The following is a 22,078-nucleotide window of genomic DNA, read 5'->3' as shown; positions in this document are numbered from 1 at the left end:
GTCTTGCTTGGCATTGGAGAATATACCACTGTTATGGTTCTTTCATATTATTGCTAGATATGTTCATTGTCCGTACAAATACTTTCTTTTTTCTGAGATGCAGTCTTGCTCTGTCACCTGGGCTGGAGTGCAGTGGCGTGATCTCTGCTCACTGCAACCTCCGCCTCCCAGGCTCAAGCAATTCTCATGCCTCAGCCTCCTGAGTAGCTGAGATTACAAGTGTGCACTACCATGCTTAGCTAACTTTCTGTATTTTTAGTAGAGACGGGGTTTTGCCATGTTGTCCAGGTTGATCACAAACTCCTAAGTTCAGGTGATTGGTGCACCTCGGCCTCCCAAAGTGCTGGGATTACAGGCGTGAGCCACTGTTCCTAGCCTACAAATACTTTAAAGAACATTAGCTGAAATCAGTAATACTTTTTTTAATTGTGAAGTATAACTGTTTTTAATATTTGACCCTCCTTTAGTTCCATAATGCTTCACGTGCTTACCATTTATTGCCAGAGCAGTATCTTTCTGTGGGAGTAAATTATGATGTTCTTGCTGCACAGTTTTCTTGTATTATCTCAAATGCAATGTTAATATTTTCAGGATTCCAGTCAAATTGAGCTTTTGAAAGAATTAATGGATCTACAGAAGGATATGGTGGTCATGTTGCTGTCCATGCTAGAAGGTAGTTTTGATTTATATACTTTTAAATTCCCTTTATTATTTAAAGGATCAGCATGGGCTTGCTTATGGAATCAGAGTGTAGCATAGAATAAAATAACACTAAGATGATATGATAGATGTCTTGGAATTATTGCTGGCTTATTATTCTTTTTCTCATAGTAGTTTTTTTTTTTTTTAAAGGGAGATCCTGCATATCTCAGTTTACATATCTACAGAATGAAAATGGTACTTTATAACAACCCTTTTCATTTCATAGTGATGTCCTAAAAAGGAAGCTCTCCAGACAGTCCATAAAGAATATTTTATTTGTTAGTGTGTTTGTCCATAAGTGGTGGGGGTTTCGGACATCTGAAATCCACAGGGGATAACCTCCAGCAGTGTAAGCTACTTCCATAATCAGTGGGGATTTTGGACATTGGGATAATGTCCAACTGGGTAAGCTGCTGCTTTGAAAAGACCAGAGAATCACTCCTTTGGGTTAAAGCCGTGGCACTGCGGGGAAAGCCTCTGTCCCCCAAAGATGCTGGCAATCGTAGTCTTGTTCTCCCCACCACAGCCTCAGTTTTAATTTTTTTTTTTTTTTTTTTTTTTTTTTTCTGTAGCAGGCAGGAAACGTAGTGGTTAAGAGCTTGGGCTCCAAACCCACCGCCAGAGTTTAAATCCTGACTTCCTTACCTCTGGGCGGTATGACCCTTGGACAAGCTGCATCTCCCTTTTTTCAGCTTCCTCTTCTGCAAAATAGAAATGATAGATTGATGTGAGAATTCAGTGGAATCCTATAAATACAACCAAAACAACTGAAAGATGTTTGGTATTACAATGCCTATCACTTTTTCTTAACTTCTTCCTATTTTCTCTCCGAGTCTGCCACACGTGGCATAACTCCACTTTAGTTAACTGAGGCAGTTGTCATGCCTCGTGCTAGGACTTCGAAGTGGCAGCATTTGCTTAAAGCCCTTAGTTGGCAGCAACAGTAGCCACTTTATACCCTTTAAGCACAGGATCCACTCTTCCATGCATGGCCCCGATTCAAATTTTGGGTTAAATACTAACAGCAACAATAATAACCGCAGCAGCAGCAACCACGGCAGTGACTTAAAACCAACTTCATAATGTGCCAGGTACTGGAGTAAGTACTTATTTAATCCTAGTAACAGATTTATGAGTTTGATGGTATTATTATCTCAAGTTTGCAAATGAGGAAACTGAGGTACACAGAGGCTAAGAAACCTGCCCCACATTGCTGAGCACATCAAACCTGGATTCAAACCCAACAATGGAGCTCCAGATGGCACACTCTTAACACCATGGTGCTCACTGCTTCCCAGATCGGCTCTGTGGACCTCTGACCAGCGACCTTTCTTCTCCTGCCTGTCTTTGTGTTATATAGCACATTCTGTTCAATGAGTAAAAGCACTCTGTAATCCTGTAGTTCAGGAATCTGCCATTTTCTAACTATACAACACAAATCATGAAGAAATGTAGAAAGGTGCTTTCCATTATGAATCAGAAAAAGTGTACAGTTTGCTCTCAGCATCTGGTCTGAAGACCTGGCACTAACCTTTAATAATTAAGTCACAATGGGCCCATTTTAATTTAGTCTTGTTGAACTTCAATTTCCTCATCGGTAAAATTAGGGTTAACAAAAAGTACCTGCCTTACGTATGAACGTTAAATCAGATATTGTCTATGATAGTGACTTTTCAACTCTAAAGGGCTGAGCAAATGTTTATTTTTATTATTAATATGAAACTTGATTTTAGTTTCTGGCTCTTTGGCTCATTTTTTTATCTAAAACGTGTTGCTTCTTTGATTAATTTGAGGGGAAAAATGTCAACTTTTGTTGAAATATTTTATGTGTGTCAGTCTAATTACTTTGTAAATAGCGTTATGCATGTTTGTGTAATCACTTTTCAAACTATAGTTTGTAAGTAATTATCTTTTTATAGAGCGAGAGATAAACCAGGACATATCCTTGATTCAGATGTTATTAAAGATCTATATTGTTATTTTCTCTATAATCATTGATTTTGTTACAGTTTCTTGTAAACAAATGCAATTGATTTACCACCAGGTAATGTTGTTAACGGAACGATTGGCAAACAGATGGTGGATATGCTTGTGGAATCTTCCAACAATGTGGAGATGATTCTCAAATTTTTTGACATGTTCTTAAAACTGAAAGATTTGACGTCGTCTGATACTTTTAAAGAATATGACCCTGATGGCAAGGGAGTCATTTCCAAGAGGGACTTCCACAAAGCGATGGAGAGTCATAAGCACTACACGCAGTCAGAAACGGAGTTTCTTTTGTCTTGTGCGGAGACAGATGAGAATGAAACCCTTGACTATGAGGAGTTCGTCAAACGCTTCCACGAACCTGCAAAGGACATCAGCTTCAATGTCGCCGTCCTTCTGACAAACCTCTCTGAGCACATGCCCAACGATACCCGACTTCAGACTTTCCTAGAATTAGCAGAGAGTGTCCTGAATTATTTCCAGCCCTTTCTGGGCCGCATCGAAATCATGGGAAGCGCCAAACGCATCGAGAGGGTCTATTTTGAAATCAGTGAGTCTAGCCGAACCCAGTGGGAGAAGCCCCAGGTCAAGGAGTCCAAACGACAGTTCATATTTGATGTGGTCAATGAAGGAGGAGAAAAAGAGAAGATGGAACTCTTTGTGAACTTCTGTGAGGACACCATCTTCGAAATGCAGCTGGCGGCTCAGATCTCAGAGTCGGATTTGAACGAGAGGTCCGCGAATAAGGAAGAAAGTGAGAAGGAGAGGCCGGAAGAGCAGGGCCCGAGAATGGCTTTCTTCTCCATTCTGACGGTCAAGTCGGCCCTGTTTGCGCTCAGGTACAATATCTTGACCCTTATGCGAATGCTCAGTCTGAAGAGCCTGAAGAAGCAGATGAAAAAAGTCAAAAAGATGACCGTGAAGGACATGGTCACGGCCTTCTTTTCATCCTACTGGAGTATTTTTATGACCCTCTTGCACTTCGTGGCCAGCGTTTTCAGAGGCTTTTCCGCATCATTTGCAGCCTGCTGCTTGGGGAAGCCTCGTCGAAGGTGCTAAAAAGATCAAAGTTGCAGAACTCTTAGCCAACATGCCAGACCCCACTCAGGATGAGGTTAGAGGAGATGGGGAGGAGGGAGAGAGGAAACCCCTGGAAGCCGCCCTGCCCTCTGAGGATCTGACCGACTTAAAGGAGCTGACAGAAGAAAGTGACCTTCTTTCAGACATCTTTGGCCTGGATCTGAAGAGAGAAGGAGGACAGTACAAACTAATCCCTCATAATCCAAATGCTGGACTCAGTGACCTCATGAGCAACCCAGTCCCCATGCCTGAGGTGCAAGAAAAATTTCAGGTAATTTATCTCTAAGTCACAGCAGCATTCTCTCTGGACTTCAGGGGGGTATAATAGATGATCATTAGACCAGGTTCCATGCTACTGCCAGAACGCTGTTACCTACGTGACTTGAATTTCCCAAGAGAAATGCTTTTTGGTAGACAAAGTTAGTGTTGAGTCCTTATGAATTATTACATTATCTTAAATTATTAAGGTGTAAGCTTCAGTACCCACCCTAACTGGAGCCTACATCTTTCTCCACTTTTATATACTTTTATGTGCACATTGGAAAAGTTGGAAAAAGAAAGAAAACTTTTCGATGCCTGTAGTGGCATTATCCTCACAGAGCATTGACGTTTTCTCCTCTGTTCTGTGATTCTCTTCGGCCTGTTTTCATTGTATGTTCTTTGTAGTCATTAGTCCTTAGAGCCATCATTCCATCCATAAATATGGCATATTTACCAAGTGTCTGACACCACTGGGTATCATAAGGAATTCAAAGGTAAGATGGGGTCACTGCCTTCAAATTACCTTGAAAAGTTTATTCCAGAGATAAAATTAACACACATGAAGAAACGAGAAAATGATTAACTGTTAAATAGTATAGGCAGGGCAGTAGGGGTTGCTTATCTTGAGAGAATGGCAATGCCAGTATGGTTTAAAGTAGTGAGATAGGAATGAAGAGGTAAGACTTAAATTGGCCTTGAAGGATGAGTAAGATTTTAGTAGGTGCTTAAGATGAAGAAGGGTATTCCTGAAATGAGAAAAGAGAGTAAAAAGGAGTCCCAGAAAGTTTATCCCTCCTGCTGGTGCAGTAGGTCAGTGTGCAGAAGTGGGAGATGTTTGGCCACGTAAAATGAAAAACATGTGGCACTTTTATCGTGGTGTAAGCAAGAGGGTATCTTCTATAGGTTATGGTTTGACACATGGTCACATGGCTCCCTAAATTCATCCAAAGGTGATGGGTAATCCTGGTTTTCTTTTCCCCATTGACTCATTCAAGGAACAGAAGGCAAAAGAAGAAGAAAAGGAAGAAAAAGAAGAAACCAAATCTGAACCTGAAAAAGCCGAGTATGTATAGTTTGCAGATACTTTTCCTTCATTTCAGTTTGTCATTACATCTCGTTCTCTTGAACTCTGTCTTTGGGAGCTGCAAGGGAGAATCTCATATTGCCAAGGAGCCACAGAACTAATTCTGCCATCTCCGTGGAGAGGTTCTGATGGCGAGGACCTCAGGCCCTGGGCAGTGATCACTGTAGACGCCCCCAGGGCTGCCATTCTAGTCTTTTCCTTTCATTCCATGTGGACCTCCGTTTGTGTGATTCCCTGTCAGCAGGAAAGAACTCCAGTGATTTCATGGAATGCTCTTTGTAAGAGGACTCAGGGCCACAATTCTGTCTTTAAAAATCACTCATGTATTTCTGTCCTTTTCAAGGAGGGAGGAAACAAACATTCCAAAGGCACCTTCATAGAATCCTGTGGAGTGATGCTCCTTAAACCATAGACCCAGGGCCACATGCATAAACATCCCCAGGAGAGTTGGTTAAAACAAACATTCCTGGGCCCCAAGGCGTAGATCCTGCCCCAGCAGGTCTGGTGTGGGGCCTGGGAACCTTCATTTTCACCAGTGCTCCTGGTATCAATGCAGCAATAACAAAGAGCTAGATGTGAGGCGATGAAAATGCCTAACTCCCTCATCACATCAGGTTTCTGTGAATAATCGAAGCCTGCATCTTTCTCCACGTGTATAGACTTTTATACACACATTTGAAAAGTTGGGGGAAGAAAGGAAGCTTTTAGGTGCCTGTAGTGCCACTATTCTCCCATAGCGTTGAAATTTTCTCCTCTGTTCTGTTATTTTCTTTGGTCTGTTTTCATCGTATGTTCTTTGTAGTCAGCACTATGCATTGTCATAGACCTTACACTATTGGGTCTCTTGTAAAAATGGCCACATAAAAATAACAGCAAGACAGGCATTTCAATGGCAATTCTTTAATATCCATCTCATATGAGTTAAGTATAGCTTATATATTAATATTTCTAGTTTATGTATTAATACATATGACTTCACTTCAATTTAATGAAGAACTGCTATTTTGTACCCAAAGGATATCAAATGTCAATTCTTCTAATTCCATTATTGTCTGGAATTAATATAACATTACTATAATTCACTTATTTTATTTAATAAAATTAATTACAATTAATATATGTCAAAGTATGAGTATAATGATACACTTTATACATGTGAACAATTAAGTGTGTAGGCTTCTGATTTTAAATCTTAATGGCAAATGTTAAAAATTGTGCCTTAAAATTATAGGCTGGGTGCAGTGGCTCACACCTGTAATCCCAGCCCTTCGGGAGGCCGAGGCAGGTGGATCACAAGATCAGGAGTTCATGGTGACCAGCCTGGCCAACATGGTGAAACCCGGTCTTCTACTAAAAATATAAAAGTTAGCCGGGCATGGTGGCACATCCCTATAATCCCAGCTACTTGGAAGGCTGAGGCAGGAGAATGACTTGAATCCAGGAGGTAGAGGTTGCAGTGAGCTGAGATGGTGCCCCTGCCTTCCAGCCAGGGTGACAGAGCAAGACTCCTTCTCAAAAAAAATTTGAAATTATAATTTAAAAATAGGGTATGTTGGACAGTCACAGCAAAGTCAGTCTTCATTTTTTTTTTAATGTTTTATTGCAGAATTGGAAGAAATCTGCTACGTATAAAGTCAAGCCTATAAAATGTCCTCTATATTTCAGCTTCCTAGAATCTGTGATCAACAGGAACTCTTACCCCTGATTCTAAAATTTAGAATATTATCGTTCACTGGAAAAGAAATTAGTTTTCAGAAGTGATACAATGGTCTAAAATATTTGTTCACTTGGGTAATTTTCCACAACACCCGTTTAGTTCTTTAGTTTCTGTGGAGCTTATGTTTTGTTCATCTGTTTTCATAGGGGAGAAGATGGAGAAAAAGAAGAGAAAGCCAAGGAAGACAAGGGCAAACAAAAGTTGAGGCAGCTTCACACACACAGATACGGAGAACCAGAAGTGCCCGAGTCAGCGTTCTGGAAGAAAATCATAGCATACCAACAGAAACTTCTAGTAAGATGTTTTAGAATGAATATTGTTACTGATTTAGTACAATACCATGATAATTTAGGCTCAGTAAATATTTGCTGACCTCTCCCTGAGTGACAGTTAGGGAACCAGGTTAGCCCAGCACATGTTTGATTTGCCCATTGTAGTGTGTTTATCTTTTATAGTGAATGTATCTGGCCCACTGCTCCCTACTGTCAAACCCATGACCTCTACTCATGTTCACACTCCCTGAAACCCTTTCATTTGGTTCCTGCCAGGACAGTACTCCCAGTGTCTGCCCACAAAGACACTAGGATAAGTGAATAAAAATATTCTGAGGACCTGCAACAGATTTTAAAGCAAGATGTGCCTTCTGGGGCACAAGTAATTCAAATTAATGTTCCAGAACTCAATTAGTCAGTATTTCTATAACATCACCCTTTTACTTAAAAATCCAGGTATAAAAATATTAGCTAATTGAGCCACTTTCCATTGATAATAAGAGAGTCTATTCAAAAGTGTTCTTTAGAAAGAGGGATTACAGTTCTTTATGTAGTGTCCTGTACATTTTGCAGAGGTGTTCCCCTAATTAGTAAAGCACACATTCATATTTGGAAAACAAAGAAAAAAGGTATAGCTCTGTCTATTCATATTGATCTTGAAATTCTTAAAAATATTGTTTGAAAGGCCTTTTATAAACATGCGTGTGTAATGTCATATATATACACATACATGGGTGTCTCCTATCCTTTTCCTACATGCTTATCTCCTATCCTTTTCCTCCTTTATAAAAATTATACATATGTATCTATATATGTATAATTTTATAATTATATGTGTATATATGTATAATTTTATAAATTTTATAATCTTTATAAAAGAGGAAAAGGATAGGAGATAAGCATGTAGAATCCACCTATAAGAGGTACTGACCAGTGATGTTAGACCTAGAAATTAAGAACAACAACCCTCATAATAAAGCCATTTGAACAGCAGAATCATATTTAGTATTTTATAGCCCTTGAGAAATCAAAATTTGACAACCCAGAAACTCAATGGACTGTAGAATTTCTCTTATAAGGAAAGTGAACTGTCCTCAGTAATTATATATTCTAAATGCTTATCTTTAAATATGTTTATGTATTATGTATTTTAGGCAAATATATTTTAATTTAGTTGTAACTACATTTTCCTAAACCATCTTGTATTTTCCCTATATTATGTAATACAGAGTACATGGAACATAAATGTTTCCTAGATAACTCTGAATAATTATTAATTTGGTATGCCATATTGGCTTCCATGGCTTCAGGTATAGTTCTATTACAAATGGTTTAAAGGTTGAATGGGCTCCGCACTACCCCAGTGGGTTCCTGAAGAATGTGTTTAACTATAGTTGTGTAAACCAAGTAGTTGAGATTTTGCTTCCAGCTTTCACTGTGCCAGGGTTCACATGTTCTGTTGTCTCTGCACAGCTCCTCCCTTTTCCTGCATCTCTTTGCTATCTTTCTCGGCTCACCGATTTGCATGCACGTGACCAATCATGGCCACATCCGTCTACCAAAGGCCCCTTTTCCCCTAAGTGAGATAGCTCAGGCTAGCTAACTCAGCCTCTGTGACCCAGATCCTCCTTCCAAGGAGAACCAGTGAAACTGACCCAGTTTGGGTGTGGTGGACACTCTTGTTCCAGTAAGCTCTGGCAGTAAAGATGGGGTCCTGTGTGGAGAAATGACACGAACAGAGATGGGGTGTGTACACAGAGGGGGATAGCATTCTGAGGTGTTACATTTGGATGTAGCTTTACTATGGTAAATCCCCTGACGTATCCACTTATATTGACATCTCCCACTTAATATTAAAACAAGTACTTAATGTCTACCATAACCTATTACTTTAAACCCACTTCTCGAGGCTTTATTTTTTCCCAGCCCAACAAATTGTACCAGCGGTTCACTTAGTTGCTCAGGCTGCCAAATTCAGAGGTTATCATCTTTGAAGCCTCTTTCTCACCTTAAATACAACCCAACGATAATTATTCTCGGTTGTTCCAAATACATCGAGTCTGCCCAGTTCTTCCCATCTTCACAGGTACCATTAAGTCCAGCCCACCACCATGAACCTCACCTCTGCCTGACGTCTGGTAATAACTTACTTTCTGACTAGTCCTCTTGCTTTCACTCTTGTTCTACTACTATCAGTTTTCCACATAGTAGCTGGAGTGGTCCTTCCAAATCATGATCCAACTGCATCAAGCCCTCCTCAAATCCTCTAATAGCTTCCCATCCCACCTAGACTAAAATAATAATTATACTAGAATATTACATTTATTATAATGATATAATAATTATAATATTAATAACAAACGTTCCCTATATTAACATTTCATCCGCAAAGCGCACTTAAGAGTTAAGGTCTGTTATTATCCCACTTCGCATACAGATGAGCAGAGTGATGCTACAGAAAAGATTAAGCCATTTGTCCATATCCCACACTAGGAAGTGGAGGCAGACAGGCTTTCGTATTCAGGCAGTGAGGCCTCAGAGGTTGTAAACTGAACCATCACACTGTCAAAGACAAGACGACCTTTTATCAGAAGCCTACAAAACCCTGCCCCCTGCTCACCTGTTTGATCATATCCCCCTGCCACCCCCACACACCAGTCTCCCTTCTTCTCACTGTGTTTCCTTCTATTTCTCAAACACCGACATCACTCCTAACTCAGGACCTCTGCCCTTGTTGCTCCTGTCTTTGACACACTCTTTCAGCAAATGTTTGCATAACCTGCTCCCCTCCTGTATTCAGGCCTCTCTGTTCAAAGCTCACCTCCTGAGATAAATCTTCCCAGACCAGCACCATCTAAAATAGCACCCCTATTCCCTAAGCTCCTAACCTCATGTAGTTTTCTTCTTAGTATTTAATGTTCTCTGAAATTATGGGTATGCTTTTTTATTCTTTATCTCCTCCATGGTGGCAGAAATGTTCTCCCTCACTGTTAGGTCTGCAGCGCCAAGAATGGTGCTTGAAACAGTAGGCTTGCAATCAGTTGTTTGGGGTAAATGAACGAATGCTTTATTTAAATTGCAGATTTCAAGTCTTTTGATTCAGTGACCTTCTCCTAATGTTTTTCACCCTCAGAACTATTTTGCTCGCAACTTTTACAACATGAGAATGTTAGCCTTATTTGTCGCATTTGCTATCAATTTCATCTTGCTCTTTTATAAGGTACGTACATCTTTCTGTTTTAATAACTGGTATAAAACTACAAATAGAAATGAATGTAAAGATTTCACGATGAACATATCTACTATTGCTAGTGAACACGTCTAAACCTATTATGAAATACTGATGCCTAGGCACTGATATCACTGTTATCTAGGAAGGCAAGATTTGTTCCTGAGAAGTGAGAAATGCCTCAACTGAAGGGCATTTGATTTAGCAGAGGGCTTACCCACAGTATTCCCAGCCTAATTTAGCTGAATATCTTACTTGTGATTATGTCTGGGTGTGGCATACCTGTATTATATTACATTCTTTTATAATTAAGAAGAGAGCTTAGCCATCTAATTTTTTTTTCTTGCATGCACTGGAATCCTCAGAACTTTTGGTTGAATAAGAATGAATTTTAAAAGTGTGTTCACTACTTGCCTTTGGTTTTTGAAAAGCTATCGTTTTAGCCTTTGCTATTAGTCCTTTCATTATGCAGTAACTTCACATTCAACTATTTGCTAAAAAGGCTATATTTCTTTTGTCTTTTGCTTGCAATGATATCCTAGATGCAGCAAATTGACTCTACTTTAAATGCTTTGAATCAGGTCTCCACTTCTTCTGTGGTTGAAGGAAAGGAGCTCCCCACTAGAAGTTCAAGTGAAAATGCCAAAGTGACCAGCCTGGACAGCAGCTCCCACAGAATCATCGCAGTTCACTATGTACTGGAGGAGAGCAGCGGCTACATGGAGCCCACTTTGCGTATCTTAGCTATTCTCCACACAGTCATTTCTTTCTTCTGCATCATTGGATACTACTGCTTGAAAGTAAGATAGTAAGGCACCAAGGTACCTCTGTGTGTGTGTGTGTGTGTGTGTGTGTGTGTGTGTGTGGTGTGTGTGTGTGTGTTGCAGGCTGTACTTCTGGGGAAGCAGATTCTGAACTGGAAATGTTGTGTACAAAGTTTCTGACAGAATGCTCCATGAATCAACGTGCTTGGGGCAAATGGAGGAAGCAGGATGGGAGAGGGGAAAGCTGGGCTACTGTAGACACAGCAGGTGCACTCTCCAAAGCTGGGATGCCCCTTCAGGGCTGTCCTGGCCTGAGGCATTGGAGCCTGGCCATTTTATGTCTACATTGACTAGTCTGCCCTGGGAAGGGGCTATGGCCATCAGCTGTCTTAAAGTAGCTTTCTTTCATGGACTGATAATTATTCACATAGAGAATTTCGCCTATAACTTGGCCCTACAGAAAGAAGTAAGCTCACCCACCCACTATATCTCATGGTAATGCAGTGATACTCCAGTATATTAAGACTTACAGAATTACATTGTATCGATCGTAGGAGTCATTTTATTGTTTTGTTATTAGGGAAGTATCTATTGCTATTCTTGGCGGAAATGCCTCATGATTTGTCACACTTCACCCAGAAAATAATGCAGCTTTATCCCTAGAGGCCTGCCAAGGGAACAATATAATTTGGTGAATAGAACCCAAGATAATCTCTCTGAGTGCTCAAGGCTGCCCATTACCTGTGCAAACCTCTTTATCTTTTCCTAGCAAGGTGCTTGTTCACTGTGATGGCTTTATTTCACTTTCACCATCCTCTGCCTCTGGTTGTAAATCTTGCAGAAGACATTTGAAAAAACCAGGGTTCAGCAAAAGACTAGAACGTAAAGTGTTCTTCAGGAACTCCTTTCCTCCCGTTTATTCTGTTTTATGGGAGTGCATATTCTTGGCTATTTCCAGAATATCTGTGTCTGTCTGCTATCTGTGCCTTGTGTAAAGTCTGTCCATATAAAAAGAGGATCATTATGTTCTGGAGATATTTTGACAAACTGACAAAGATTTTTGCTGATGTTGAAATTAAAACGTATCTCAAATTAGTATGTGGTGATCCTGAGCATGAAATTATTAAAGAGGTTTCTCAAATGAAACTGCACTTTAGTAGCATGCATTTGGGAACACTGCTGCGATTGCTAAATTTTATTTCATTCATTTATGTTGAGAGATATATGTAAAAAGAAAATGATTTTGCATAATCATCTTTTCATCTTTGAAGTTTAAAATGATTTCATTAGTGTAATTATCTATAAGCCCCTATGTGTTTAAAACATGCATATATGTAATATCTATTCTATCTACTGTTTTTCCAAAACCTTCTAGATGCTTCTTCCTGCTTGAATATAGCCGATTCATTTTCATTCAATTTTTACCTTCCTGGAAGTACACAGGAAATATTTCTTTCCAAAAGCTGTTTTATAAAGATAGTGACCACAAGAGATGCCAGTAAATCTAAACTAATTTTAACATATTTATTTTCCCTGCGTAGGTCCCATTGGTTATTTTTAAGCGAGAAAAGGAAGTAGCACGGAAATTGGAATTTGATGGGCTTTATATTACAGAACAGCCTTCAGAAGATGATATTAAAGGCCAGTGGGATAGACTCGTAATCAACACACAGTGAGTAAAGAATTATATGAGACATTTCTGCACTCACAAATTTCCAGACATGAAAATACTTGGTTGGAGTTCCTGCAGATTTGTCAAAAGTTTAGCAGAGGTGAATAATAGTTATATATTCAGTCAAGAAAAATCTAAAGACTCGGCGCCGTCAGCCTCCTTAATGGATGTCCTCAATTTTTGCCCTCTGAGTTCTGAATTCCTTAATCAAAAATGGCTTAGAGTTCATTTCCACAGCACTGATGGAACTTCACATCCATTACTCAGCGTTCAGGGATGTGTGTAACAGGAAGTGCATGACCTGCAGGCAGGGTTATCTCATCCAAAAGCAGAGGAAGCAAAAATTATTCATTAAGGAAAAAGTTGTAACATTAAAGGAAAACATATTGAATTTTACACCTTGAATATACCTGAGTTATCAACTTTCAGTACCATCAAGCGGCCTAGCCTGAAACTAACTAACTGTTAGGACATGGTGTAAAATGTAAGACAGAAAAACAAAAGCTTTTTCTATCCAATGATCATTTAGCCCCGTGAGATCAAGATCCAAACTACCAGCTGCTGTTCTGAATATAAATCCATCACAAAAGTGTAATTTTCACTGTAAAAGAATTAGTACTGCAATAGTTGTAATAGTTTATATTTACTATTCAAGAGTGAAATCTTTTTTAAATTGTGATTAGTTTTGCTTATTAAAAAGTTATTTGCTAATGGGTTCTGAGTTGTCAAATGGAGATGATTTATTTATACATGATACACGTTTATTCTAAATGCTAAATGCTTTGTTTAGCAATTCTATCATTAATACTAAGTCTAAATAAGTCATTCCCTTTAGGTAAACTCTTTATGTATTAGTTAAGGTGCTAGAGTTGTGCGTTGGTGCTAAGCTCGAAGTTTCTTTGAGGATAACTGACAAGAAGATTTTTTTTCTTCATAGGAATAACAATGACAGGTTTCTAGATACTTTAATTTTTAAAGGCAATTGATAAACAGGTCTATGTATTGATATGATAAAAACAAATAAATAGCAATACTCCCTAATAAATATTCTCATATTCTTCTCCATTAAAGTATCAGCTTATACGCTTTTGTATATATTTACATGTTAATATTTAAAATAATTCAAATACCTATGATGCAGGAACTTATGTGATGTTAACCAAATTCATTGTAAGTTTACATGGATGGCAGGATATATGTTTACATATTATTTTAAGTATGCCATATATCCCAAATGATATATTATTTGTCATTAAAAATAATACTATTTACTTCTATGCTTTTCTATGTTTTAGGTCATTTCCCAACAACTACTGGGACAAATTTGTTAAAAGAAAGGTAATACTACTTGGAATCCTCTCTATTTTTCTTAAAGCACAGTTCGGATTTTAATTTGATGTGATTCAGCTGTAGAATAAGATATCGAGGTATAATTTATCTGCCTATTAGTGTCTCAATTTTTTTTTTTTTTTTTTTTTTTGAGGCGGAGTCTCGGTCTGTCACCCAGGCTGGAGTGCAGTGGCACGACCTTGGCTCACTGCAACCGTGTAACCTCCGCCTCCCGGGTTCAAGCGATTCTCCTGCCTCAGTCTCCCAAGTGGCTGGGATTACAGGCACCCACCACCACGCCTGGCTAATTTTTGTATTTTTAGTCGAGACGAGGTTTCGCCATGTTGGCCAGGCTCCGACTCCTGACCTCAGGTGATCCACCCACCTTGATCTACCAAAGTGCTGGGATTACAGGCGTGAGTCACCACGTCCGGCCAAATACGAATTTCCAGAATAGCACATAATGGCCGGGCGTGGTGGCAGGCTGAGGATGATGACAAGGTTGCAGGTCCTGGTGTTACTGAAGAATTGCTGGGGTCAGGATACTCAGGGGAGTGGGGTGGAAAGATGGGCATTGTGGTCAGAGAGTTGAAGGGTTGAAATCGAGAGCATGGAAGAATGCCACTCCTGTCATGTGGCCCCTGTTAGCATGCAGAGGTCTATGCAGAGGATCATTGGCTGGGGAGTCAGGCATGGCCCGGTTGCTTCCTGGACCCCATCTCTTGCTGAGTTTAGCAACCTTAGGCACATTACACAAAGTTTTCTAAGGTACAGTTTCTTTATGTGCAGAATATCAATAACATGAAACCTACATATTGTGACAGTCACATGGAATGAAGCATAATTTCTGACACAAAGTATTAATTTAGTAAAGGTCACTCTCATTCCATTTCCCTCCATTTCTTATGCTTTTTTCAACTCATCTTCTTCCTTGGAATGTCTCCCTCTCTTGAATGAGAGAGAAATCTTATTCCTCAGATAGGTATTATGTAAAATGCTGTGAATTTGTTTAGACCTTAAGCATGTGATCACAGAAGATGAGCCATAAACTAGATTTTCGGTGATTGTTAGGGCAAATATACAGTAAGTATAAAAATGATTAGATGTTTTATACACACATATAGATGTTATTTAATGGTTGAAGCCAACAAAATGCTTTTTCTCATACCCCAAGGTAATGGATAAGTACGGAGAGTTCTACGGCCGAGACAGAATTAGTGAATTACTTGGCATGGACAAGGCAGCTCTGGACTTCAGTGATGCCAGAGAAAAGAAGAAGCCAAAGAAAGACAGCTCCTTATCAGCTGTGTAAGTGTTACTTGGGCTGTATCCTACAGACTTAGATTGAAAAGGGAAAACATTAATACATTTCTAAACTTGTGCATTGATTTCCTTTCCTTTAATGTCAGAAGAATAGATAAGATGAGGAAAACAGGATGTATATAAAGTCTACTTTTACACTTCTTGGTATTTGGAACTCTGGATTTTTTCTATTAATTTCGGAGGTACCTTTTAATGTTAACAAGAGAAAAGAAAGACTATTCATGTTTTTGACTTAATTTGCCTTCTCTGTCTTTAAATGATCCTTAAATCTAAGTAAAACACACACAAAAACTCAATATATGGCTGATTTCTGGTAATTCCTGTTTGAAAAAACGTTAGTTCCCTTTTCCAAAACATAAGAAAATGATGTAGCCCTTTTATTTACAATGTTCAGAGGAACTCATATTACTTTATTATAATTATTGTATTTTTTTGAATAGCAAAAGGCTTAGTATGTCAGAAATAATATCCCGTCATACTATTACTTGTAAAGTTTACTTCAAAATGAAACACTCTTTATATACTGCTTTCGTGGAATAATGTTTTTAAACCAGTTGAGTTGAATGTTTCTGAGTTTAAATGTCACACACACACACACACACACACACACACACACACATATAGTGTGAGTGTAGAGATACATACATACATCCATCTAGCAAATTTGATCAACTGAATCTCTGGAATAAAAGTAAAACATGCTTTTAAAAACGTAATTGCTTGTTGTAGTCACTGAATGATTTTGGAAGAAACAATACTTTCTCTTAACATGATTAGGGATGTGATGGTTACTTTGAAAACATGTTTATGGTTCTGTGAAGCAGTATTATTTTCTTAGATAATCTGTTACCTAGCATTAAAAAGATAGTTTGGTTGGCCTATCTCATTGGTCATATTGTTTTTATCTATCTGAAAACTTATTAGCGCTACTTGGGTCTTTAAAGTTAAGATGAACTTGTTTTTGAACTTCTTGTTGAAAAGAACTTAGATCAGCAAATGTGAATTAAGGTCCAAAATATTACTTGAGTACTCTAGGAAAACAAATGTGTATTTAAAGGTTGTGCCACTGCATGTAAAATCGAACACAGATGAGCAATCCTTAGGACCCATGTCCCTTATGTTAGAAAAGTATAAAAAATATTTATCATATGAAACAAGAACTAGGGTGTGAGTGGGGCTGAGCATCCCACAGACATTTTCAGATCCTTAATAAGCAATACCGAATTGAGTAGTTTTACTGAGTTATGCATTTTCTATGGTCACATTTGTGACTCTAGAAAAAAAGTCTGAAAAAACAGAAGGGAAGTTTAGGCTGCTTTTCTGCTGTGAAGAAAGTTTTAAATTGGCATAGTTTTCTACCATTATACATAGTAAATGTTTGTAAGTTTGACCCCTAGCAACGTACGAAGAAGTTCATATAGCATTTAACACCTTTACATATGGAGAATAAAATTAGAAGAATAAAGTTCTGGTAACTAATGTACAACTAGGAAAAAGATTTACATATAATGTCGCTTTACTAAAGCATTTAGGAAGATCAGGTTTTAAAAGATTATCCGATTTATATATGAACCCTATCTTAATGTGAACATTCAAATACAAGAATGATTTATATATTTATTTATCAAACACATAAGGCTTGGTATGTGCACCTTTAAATAAGTGGCCAGCTCCATTTCTGGGGATGGAAGAGCTGCAAGCAGTCAGAAAGTCTGCATTTGTGTCCTCATTGGGGAGGAAAGGAGATCATGTCTCAAAACATCTAGCAAAACTAAGCTTCCTGGTTATAGTTTACCCTTGACTGGAGCTTTGGCATCCTCCCGACCCCGCGACCAGTAAGATCGTGTTCTGATTGGCTTAGCTCAGCCATGGCCCTGCCCCAGGGGTGGGGTCATCCTCACCCACACAGCATGGCTACCACTTAAGGGTGAGAAATGAGTGGGGTGTGCTGCTGTGTGAAATTGATGGTATACTGTCACACTAAAGTATGCTAGAGATGGAAAATAACTCTTAAGAATAATTTTTAAAATAAAATAAGAAACCACCATAGGAAATTCATACATCCTGATATAAACCGTTATTTTGTTTTAGATTGCTTTAATGTAAAATAATTATGCTCTCATGCAAATTACTCCATTTTTTTCTCCCAACTCTTCCTTTTTTAATTTAAGAAAAAACATTTCTTATATTGAAACCTTATTAAAATTATTTGTGGGAACTTTTTTTAAGGCTCTGTGATAAAAATTAATTCTAGTTCATAGATAACTTTATTTCTTTAAGGATAAAATTTTTTTTTAAATCCTGTACTAAGTTAAATGAGCCTTAACCCTTAGTGAAAAAAATCTCCGAAAAAGTCACCTTTGATTTGCACCTACTTAGCATTTATAATTTAAGATTAGCCTAATTAAAAGAAATGATTAAAGAAGGCAATAAAGACTAAAACATTAAATCTAGAGAAACCCTTTAGAAAATAATATTGCCATTATGTTATAATGCATTATTTCATATCAATTACTTAGAGCTGGAATATTGGAAAGGTTGGCAAAGTTATAATTTCTAGCCGATAAATCAGTGGCAAGTTCTGAAAAATGAAAATTAACACGTATATTTTAATATACGTGTTTGTAATCTACAAAGATCACAAATATTTACTTTAGGATTTATTCATTCAACATATATGTATTTAGACATTCAGTGTGTGAGCTATTATGCATGGAGCTGGGGAGTTCACAGACTAGTGAGAGAGGCATATATCCACATACATGCATATACCAGTACCCACAACTGTAAGACAATGTAGGAAATAATAATAAAAGGAATTGGCTACAAAATGCTATGAGAACCGAGGGGAAGGGCTAAATTCCTACGCGACGGAAAAGGAAACAGAGAAGGTGAATTTTCTGGAAATGAAGTAAAAACAATTTAAAAGCCCTTTCATTTATAAAATAAGATAGTTGTAAAATAAATGTGTATATTTATGCTAGCTTTTATTATTTGAATCAAAAGTTACTCTGTTGGCATACCATTGCAAGTGCATATAAAAGTTAGTGAGGAAATGTTTGATGTGTACATATGTTGGCCAATTTAGTACAGTTTCAAGGAATAAATGTTATATGTAGCTGGGCACAATGGTGCATGCCTGTAATCTCAGCACTTCGGGAGGCCAAAGCGGACAGATCACCTGAGATCAGGAGTTCAAGACCAGCCTCGCCAACATGATGAAACCCCAACTCTACAAAAAAAAAAAAAAAAAAAAAAAATTAGCCAGGAGTGGTAGCGCATGCCTGTAATCCCAGCTACTCGGGAGGCCGAGGCACGAGAATCGCTTGAACCCAGGAGGCAGAGATTGCAGTGAGCCCAGTTTGCACCATTGCATTCTAGTCTGGGTGACTGAGTGCAACTCTGTCTCAAAAAAAAAAAAAAAAGAAAAGAAAAAAGTTAATAGTGAATGTAGGAAAGGAAAAGGTGAAAAGAAAGGACTATTTTAAATAACATAAGACTAAGGTGATGGTGTTTTGGTTTCCAAGATCCTCTAAAAACACATCATGAAACTCTAGGATACAGTGTCAGAGTTGGCTCTCAGCTCCTCCCTTGGCATCTGGGATAGAACTAGTTTCCTTAGAAGGTTTCCAAGTCTTGTGCCATAGAATGTGAAGGCCGTCAGCTCTTGCCAGCCTATGAGTCTTTGATTAATGTGCATAACTACACTTTCTTTTTGTCATTGCAGACTGAACTCTATTGATGTGAAGTATCAGATGTGGAAACTAGGAGTCGTTTTCACTGACAACGTAAGCCTACTTCATTATCACAAAAGAAAATGCACTCTGATTCGATAAGTTTCTGTGGGAGTTCTGTAGATGGAAGGATGGTTATTTAGAAAATGTTTCAAATACCAATTCATTGCAGACAGACCAGATCTGGAGAGAGAGCCACAGAATGATATGATTAACGAGCCCATCTCTCATTCCATTTCTTTCAATAGCCGAAACATTAAAATGAAAATATATTTACACAAAAGAAAAACTGAGATGCAGATTTGTGAGTATGTTCATTAAGGTTTTAATTGGGCAATGGCATACTTCAGTTTTATAGATGTTAAAAAGAAACTCCTAAATAATTTTCAAAGAACATTAATTGTGCTAAATTTAGGTTTTCCCCAAATTAAGTACATTAAATTATGGAGTTTTTTTTAATTCTCCTTTTACCAAATATTCTTTGGAGATTAAATATAGGGCCCTAATATATATCCAGATAAAATAGAAAAAAAATTACCTATTACTAAAAACCGCCAGGTGTCTCAAGATTTCACTCTTTAATTTTGGCACTGACTTTTGTAGTTAACATTAGTTCCATTCTCCTATTTAGAAGCCTTTGATAGCCCCCAAATTCTCCTGCCTCTATCCTTACCCCTTCCCTCATCCAGCCATGGGCCCAGAACTCTGGGTGTCTTAGGAGCATTCTCTAAGAGTTCAAAATCATGTCTTCCAAGTATCTTTTAGAACTATAAGCTATTAATACACTATCTTACAAATAATTTCTCATCCAAATGGAAGCAACTCCTCTAAATAACAAGAGGGGATCCTCAACTTTGGCTCCAATGGGCATTTTCCATTCAAGTGGCCAGTCCATCTTAAGTTCTGCCTGCTAAGCTCAATCTTCCATGCCACAATATTTGCAGAGCCCACTTTTGCCCAGATGCAGCTTCTGCCCAGATGCAGCTTATCCATAATATTCATCTTGCTATGTATTTTTTTGTCCTCTAGATAACTTGAGCATGGATAGATCCAGGATAGAGTCTTCCCTCAGACAGTTTTCTGCTACCTTAGTAGGCTTCTGTCCACCTGCAGTTTCATGGCTTCTGTTTGGCCCATCACCTCTCAACATGTATTCATCCTTCACTATTACCGTGTCTCTCTGAAACATAGACAGGGTTACCAAATGAAATTCAGAATTCCTAGTTACATTTAAATTTTAGATAAGCAGAAAATAATATTTAGCATAGGTATGTCCCAAATTACTTCATGGGACATACCTAAACTAAAAATCATTTATTCTTTCTCTCTCATTCAGATTTAACTGTGCAGCAAGCACATATGTAGACCACACATGCACCTTTGGCCCAGCTTGTCATTTAGTTCCTTACTCATCTTATGCCCATAAATTTTCCTTTTCCTCAGTCTTTGCGTTTCTTAATGGCTCATTAGATTAGCTCCATCTGAACGTCCCATGGCACATTTTCATCTTCCTTCCCCTCTGCTCCTCCCCTCCAGATCCAGTCTTCAGTCTACAATTTTCTCTGTTAATATTTTTCTTCTTCTTACTACCTAAGCTTAAGTTATTCATATGGACTCCTCTTCTTTCTCCCTCCAAAGCATGCATTTGATTATTTGCTGAATCTTGGTCCTGTTTGTGTCCTCTGTAATTCTCCCTTCTTATCCTTACTTTTGCTGCTTTTTTGGGCTCTGGTAACGTCATCCTGGGGCTTGTCCAGTAGTCTTCTAATTTAATGGCTGTGCCACTTACAATGTTTTTAGGCAATAGCTTAACTGGAGCAAGCTCACTTCCTCATATATAAATTGGGGCTAAACATGCCTGTTCATCAGAGATCTTGCTAAAATAAAAAAGAGACCATGTGTGCAATTATATTGAACATTGACCAGCACTTAGTAGGTGCTCCAGAAATTTTCCTAAAATGCCATTTTTCATAAACCATTATCCTTCTCATGATACTGCAGTGGCACTCAAGCTCCTGTGGGGTACACAGATGTCCTTTAACTTGCCCTCAAGCCTCTCCAACTGTCACACTTTTCCAGCTTGATCTTGCAAAACAAGAACCTGCCACTCAAACCCAATTTTCCTTCCCAAGCAAACTCTGCTTATATCTCAGTGTGCTTTTTAAAAATGCTATTTTCTTTTCTGCCACTTGACCTCTAGCTTCAGTTCCACATGGTCCTTGAAGTCCCTTTCCTAGCTCAGCCCCCTCTTTTTGTTCTCTGTGAAAGATTAAGATATCTTACAGTCAAAATGAAAGTGTCCGCCCCTTCCCCAAATGGATAGCTTCTGACTCCACCAGCAAAACATCCCTTTTGCAACAAAGACTGTAGTCCCATAAGTAAGAACAGCCACCATGTTTTTATTCAGCATTAGTCCCGGCCCTCCCCAAAAAGTATATTCATTTTCCAGCCTATGTGAATAATCAACATTAATTATAACCCAGGAGACTTCTACAACAGAACCAATTGTATTATTAGGTGTACTGTAGCTTTCAGTGACGTCACATGGTATTTGGGTTTCTCCTAGACTTACTGTGGCTCATGTAAAGTGAGATGCTTGGTTAATAAAACACTTCATGTAATTTCATAACTAGTAGGTCTCAGCAAACACTGATTTAGTGAGTGAATAAATGAAAAGCAAAGAAGGGAAGAAAAGGCGGGAGAGAAAGTGACTGGTTCTTTGGTTGGCTGTAGAGCAAGGGTTCTTCTCTACTGGGGAACAGTTTTGTCTCCTAATGATGTTTGGCAATGTCTGGAGATATTTTTGGTTGTCATGACTCGGGGGAGAGGTGGGGTCGGTGCTGTTGGCATCTAGTTGATGCTGCTTGCCATGCTACCATGCACAGAACAGCACCCATAATAAAGGATTATCTGATCCAAAAT

General features: G+C 38.5%; 1 protein-coding gene across 1 annotated transcript in view; it reads left to right on the top strand.

Moving 5' to 3' along the window:
- RYR2 (ryanodine receptor 2) overlaps positions 1–22,078 on the top strand; it is an 808,217-nt gene that overhangs the window by 756,620 nt on the left and 29,519 nt on the right. The window contains 12 exon segments of the mRNA XM_017862245.1: positions 592–673; positions 2,747–3,694; positions 3,697–3,723; positions 3,726–4,042; positions 5,028–5,095; positions 6,980–7,127; positions 10,239–10,325; positions 10,916–11,134; positions 12,640–12,770; positions 14,066–14,108; positions 15,274–15,407; positions 19,150–19,210. Coding sequence (XP_017717734.1) covers positions 592–673; positions 2,747–3,694; positions 3,697–3,723; positions 3,726–4,042; positions 5,028–5,095; positions 6,980–7,127; positions 10,239–10,325; positions 10,916–11,134; positions 12,640–12,770; positions 14,066–14,108; positions 15,274–15,407; positions 19,150–19,210 — 2,265 coding nt within the window.

Source organism: Rhinopithecus bieti, unplaced genomic scaffold (genome assembly GCF_001698545.2).
Source record: "Rhinopithecus bieti isolate Rb0 unplaced genomic scaffold, ASM169854v2 scaffold_57691, whole genome shotgun sequence".
Classification (NCBI taxonomy): domain Eukaryota; kingdom Metazoa; phylum Chordata; class Mammalia; order Primates; family Cercopithecidae; genus Rhinopithecus; species Rhinopithecus bieti.
This window is presented reverse-complemented; position numbering and strand designations above follow the sequence as displayed.